This window comes from Psittacula echo (assembly GCF_963264785.1).
Source record: "Psittacula echo genome assembly, chromosome: 4".
NCBI lineage: Eukaryota > Metazoa > Chordata > Aves > Psittaciformes > Psittacidae > Psittacula > Psittacula echo.
Genome location: NC_137738.1, coordinates 46,124,854 through 46,130,224, shown reverse-complemented (window position 1 = coordinate 46,130,224; position 5,371 = coordinate 46,124,854). Strand labels below are relative to the sequence as shown.

The window sequence follows — 5,371 nt, the reverse complement described above, 5'->3', positions numbered from 1 at the left end:
GGGTTGGAACTGGATGATCTTAAGGTCCTTTCCAACCCAAACTGTTCTGTGATTCTATGATTCTAAGAAGAGAATATGCCATGGTGTCACCTGGGGAAGCCAGTGGAGATGGCGTGTATGAGGCATGGTACAGTAACATAAGGTGACTGAACCAACGCAGCATATTATGTTGAGAGCTAACTTAGAGAGTATCTGAAGGACCTTGGAAGGCATTTTACCTAACAAACTCACTAATCCTCTACCATGAAAAGAACGCGGTGTGCTGATGAAATCTGCAGATGTGACAAAGTTTGAAGTCGCTGATGTGGCAAACAGTGAAGTCCTTACGGCAGAGAACGACACAGTCCTTCAAGTGGGAACGCAGGGGCCGAGGGGGAGCCGGGCCTGGCGCCAGAACTGGGGCGCCCGGCGCACATTGCCGCCCAGAAGCCCTCCATGCCGCAGGCAGAACGGTCCCGGCGGGACGACTCCTCCTGCAGCCAGCAACAGCACAACCCAAACCGATCGAGGGAGCCGCACCGGGAGGCGGCCTGGCCCCTGTGGCGGCCGGGCGGGGCAAGGCCCCACCGGAGTCCGAGTAACCGCCGCCCGCCCCTTCGCCCTGCCTCCGCCTTCCGCCGCCCTCCCCGCCGCGCTGCCTGGCGGCGGCCCCTCCCGGCAACAGCGGCGACAACAGCGGGTGAGTGGCGGCGGGGAGCGGGAGCGGGCCGGCAGTACTGCAGGGAGCCGTCCTTCCCTCCGCCCCGGGGGAAAGGCGCTGCCCGCGCGGCGGCAGGCGGGAGCGGGTGCGGTAGCTCGTCCAGGGCGGACCCGTTTCGCGGTGGGAGCCCTGGCCTTCCCGTGCCCCCCCAGAGCCCGGGGGGTTGGGGGTGCCTCGGTGGAAGGGGCCCGCGCTCTGCCTCCAAGCGCGGTCCGTCCGGCCGAGGAGCCATCTTCTGCGGTATGGGCAGGCTCTGCAGCGGGAGAGCTCGGTGCGGCGCTGCGGAGGTGTGCTGGTGCTAAATCACCGTGAGGTGAATTGCCGGCGGGTAACGAGAAGTTTGGGTGTACTGAAAAACCACGCTGGCTTCCAGCAGCGTAGTGGCATCAGAAATATTAGAGTTTAGTAGTTGGCGTGCGCACTTGATAGTTGGTGCGTCCAGTATATGACGGTATAAAGTAAGTATTTCAGTGTTCTTAAAATACCTAGAATTCCTTCTTGTTTATTCTTTACACAGCTGCGGTTCTCTGTTCTCAAAAGTCTTGCATAATAATGTAGAATTATTTTATTAATTGTAAATATTGCCGTCTAACTTGGCAGTGTATGCAGATGAGGTGAAATAATTTTAAATAGATGTGAATTTAGAAAGTTAAAGAAAAAAAGCCTTTAGAATTAAAAGAACATTTTTAATGAGGAGCTAATTATGCTATTGTAATGACCAATATTAGAATTGGCAGTTTGACAAATTAATAACGATAGTGTAAGCTTTCTGGTAGATGGGTTGTATTTTCCGCAGTAACTTGGAATGGCATGTTTAGTGGTCACTTAAACAAAACCTAGAACTTTATAGAATTCATGCAAGGCAATTGAAACTGAGAAGCTCTGCTGCTGTGACCTCCCAAGGCAGCCTTGCAGAGTACCACGGCAGTGCATCCTGTTGCAGTGTTTCCTGCTAGTCTGTTGATACCCAACTCAGTGTTGTTACTGTGCGTGAAGGATGAAACTGCAGTTTGAATGGGGCTTTGCCTACAAACCCATGTTGATACTAAGCTTGCTCAGTGTTGCATGTTAAAAAGACATATTTTTGCTAGTGAATTTGAGATCTGAAAGTCAGACTCTGTTACAAAAGTTTTTTACCTTTTGGATAGGTCAGGGGTCAGGAGGTGGAACTATGTCACTTAGTTTTAACTCAATTAAAAAAGAAACGAGGGGAAGAGTTTGTGTTGCATCCAGATGTCAATTTTTTATCTCTGCTTCTTTACCAGATCTGTGCAGAAATCCTGGTTTCTTGCACCACAGCGAGGGTCTCGGTGCTCAGTGAGCCCTATCAGGCAGTCACTGCACCATCCCTACGACCTTTGTTCCTGACAGCATCCTTAGCACCTGTGGAAGCTGCATTTAATGCTTTACTTTGGGGGGCCCAGTTCCTTGTGCTTATCTTGACACCAGATTTTGCCTACATGTAACAGTTTCATTGTGTTTATTCGGCTTTGCACAGCGTAAATCCCAAAACACCTTTCAGGTGCCTGCAGTTAACAACTCTGGGTGCTTTGTAGCCAAATAGTGTTTTGTGTGACTGTACTGTTGCCATCTACCAAGTTTCGTGTAGGCAAACTGTTGTGAGGCATTGGTGCAGGTTGATGAAAATAGCTGTGTTTCACAGCAAGGGGGTGCACAGGATGTTTGGCAGTGTAGTAGTTCCTTGGGATCGCTATGAATGGAAATAAATGTTGGCCAGTTTGTCTCTGGTTCAGTTCTGCTCTTGGTAGCAGGTATGTGGTAGCTGCTGTCCTTTCAGGCACTGCGTGCATCTACCTGCTGTTACCAAATGGATGTCGGAAATGTCTTGCCAGGATAACTGGAAAGCTGTAGCATGGTTTAAAAAACCAAATCTACCGCATATCCCAGCTAGGTGTTAAAATAGAAGATGTTCCATTTTTATTGAGGGCACTGATGCAAAGTTGCAAGGCCTCTGAAGACCTGTGACGTTAACAGGATTCTCTGATTCTGTGGCAGCCTACGCTCTTGCTTTAAAACAACTTCCTGCCCCTGACACCCCCCCCCGCCTTTCCACATTTCTCGTTTTTGAGATTAGCTCCTTACATTTGTGTTCAGAATGTACTGAGGTCATAGTTTCTGGTCACTTCCCCTCCAATATGGAGGTGTGGAGGCACTCTATCCATTCAAGGCTGAAATCTCAGTTATGCTGGAGCCATCTGTCTCCAGGCTACTGGGATTTACAAAGTGCTGTGACATTCCTGATGAATTGAGAATAGACCAGGACAGCACAAAAGATTTATAGGTCTCCTAATAACTTTATCAAAATTTATTTTGCTTTTTAGACCACAATGAACGTGGAACATGAAGTTAGCCTCTTAGTTGAGGAGATTCGGCGGTTGGGAACCAGAAGTAAGTATTGTAATTTCTCTTGGCCGTACAGACAGATGTAGTTATACATGTTATACATACATGTCAAACAGATGTAGTCATGTTATATCAAGGTGTGAACTTGACAAATCTAATTAAGCAGACTCAGATAACCTGAAAACATGCATATACACTTAACGTTGGACTCTATGGTGTTCCATGTGTCCCATCCTGTAATGTGGTTCTGTTATGAAGTTAAATGTTTAAGCCTCTGCAGCACAAAGAATGTTGGCCTGAAATCCAGCTCCCACAAAAATAAAACTGCAAAGTGACCCTTTCATTTAGGTTTCCAACACTTGCAACAGCCATCAAAGAAGAAAGCTACACTTTTTCCTTGCATGTCCTTTTCCTTCCATCTCCTTCCAGTAACTTCTGTACTTCAGAATTCATACACTTCAATTCTATTCATCATGGTGTTTGGAATTGATCTGTATGCCTAGAACTGATCTAGGAGTTACAGGCGTAGTGCCTTCCTTAAATTTGCTTAGGAGGTAGCTTTTTCTCTTAGGATTGGTTTTCAGTGTTAAAACTCTTCTTTCTATAGAAATATTTGTGCAGTTTGTGGATCATAGAGGCATAAAATGGTTTGTATTGGAAGGGACCTTAAAGATTATGTAGTTCCAACCGCCTGCCATGAGCAAGGACACCTTCCACTCAACCAGGTTGCTCAAAGCCACATCCAGCCTGGCCTTGAACACTGCCAGGGATGGGGCAGCCACAGCTTCTCTGGGCAACCTGTGCCAGTGCCTCACCACCCTCATAGTGAAGAATTTTTTTCCTAACGCCTACTCTAAGTCTCCCTTCTGTCAGCTTTAAAGCCATTCCCCTTTGTCCTGTCACTACATGCCCTTGTAAAAAGTCCCTCTCCAGAAAGGGTGTTTTACCTGCTTGTATATTTCAGTTCTGATAAAATTGCCTTTGGTTCTATTTGTTTTTCAAAACCTAAGCAAGTATGTATGGTTTAGTGACATGGTTTAGTGGGAGGTGTCCCTGCCCGTGGCAAGGGGATTGGAACTAGATGATCTTAAGGTCCTTTCCAACCCTAACTATTCTATGATTCTATGTATGTCTTGCATTTTGTGTGACTGCATCTGCCTCTTAGAAATAACATAGCCAACCTTAACATATATTTCAAAATTCTTGCTTTGCATGAGAAATAAATTCACATTGCAGCTTTTTCAGTCTGAACCTTAAATATTAAAAAGTGAAAAAAAAAAATGGGGAAAACCCCCCATTTTTATTATTTAAAATTTATTTCCTCCTTATGCTTTGAGGAGGCATAACCTGTGCTGGTAATAGGTTTCAGAAAGTCATCATTGAAAATAAACGTAGCAGATATATGGTCCTTGATATGAGTCTCTGGAAAAAAGGGAAAGTCATACCAGGCAGGAGTTCTGCCTACTTTTTATCATCAGCATTCATAGTATGTTCCTCAGTACCTTGGGAAACACCATGGGGTTTACTTTCAATGTTCTGACGGCATGTCACTTTGTTTCTCCAGTAATCTCCTAACTGAAAGAAAATCTGCATGTGTTTTCATGTTGTATCTTTGATTTAGATGCTGATGGACAAGTCAGCGTGAAATTTGGTGTGCTTTTTGCTGATGAAAAGTGTGCCAACCTCTTTGAAGCCCTAGTGGGAACTCTTAAGGCTGCAAAACGACGGAAGATTATCACTTATCAAGGGGAGCTACTTCTACAAGGTGTTCATGATGATGTTGATATCATGCTGCTGCAGGACTGATGCAGTGTTTCAGCTATGCATTAATGGAGTTGTTTGAGATGATGACTTGCAATGTCCTTTGAATAAGGCTGATCATTCTAAGGTGTTTTGATGCATTTTCTACATCTTTATAGTCAAAAGGAAACTGTCCTATTTTGGAAAATATTCCCTTTTGTAATTCTTCCTAAAATTGTACTGTATGTGAATAAGGTAAAAGATGGCATATGTCTCCTTTTTTTTTTTCCAAATCTCAGGTAAAGCTCTCAAATGTCTGATGGTTATTTTTCAACATATGAAGAAGAGGACCAGTCATTTAATGTTTACAAATCAAAGCGTGCCATGAAAATGTAAAATAAAAGCACATACTTAAATTTATGTAATTCTTATTGCTGTTGTTTCTCTTATTTGCAATCTGGAATGAAAGCAAACTGAATTGTGTGGTTCGGTTGATACACTGGAGGGAAGGGATGCCATCCAGAGGGACCTCGACATGCTTGTGAGGTGGGCTGATGCCAACCTTAT

At 45.0% G+C, this 5,371-nt stretch overlaps 1 protein-coding gene across 2 annotated transcripts; it reads left to right on the top strand.

Moving 5' to 3' along the window:
- The first annotated feature begins 649 nt into the window (after positions 1-649).
- ABRACL (ABRA C-terminal like) lies at positions 650-5,108 on the top strand. Of its 2 annotated transcripts, none has more exons than XM_080616637.1 (3): positions 650-679; positions 3,043-3,109; positions 4,686-5,108. In XM_080616637.1, exons 2-3 carry the CDS (start codon positions 3,049-3,051, stop codon positions 4,868-4,870), a joined length of 246 nt encoding a protein of 81 aa, XP_080472763.1. In that variant the 5' UTR covers positions 650-679; positions 3,043-3,048; the 3' UTR covers positions 4,871-5,108. The 2 variants fall into 2 exon arrangements, with proteins under 2 accessions (XP_080472763.1, XP_080472764.1); XM_080616638.1 differs by lacking the exon at positions 650-679 and adding an exon at positions 840-1,158.
- Positions 5,109-5,371: the final 263 nt, after the last annotated feature.

Excerpts from the sequence above, each read along its gene's own strand:
- ABRACL (XM_080616637.1), top strand. The coding sequence starts at position 3,049 with ATGAACGTGGAACATGAAGTTAGCCTCTTAGTTGAGGAGATTCGGCGG. Across the intron at positions 3,110-4,685 it reads TCGGCGGTTGGGAACCAGAA|ATGCTGATGGACAAGTCAGC; the intron begins GTAAGTATTGTA and ends TCTTTGATTTAG.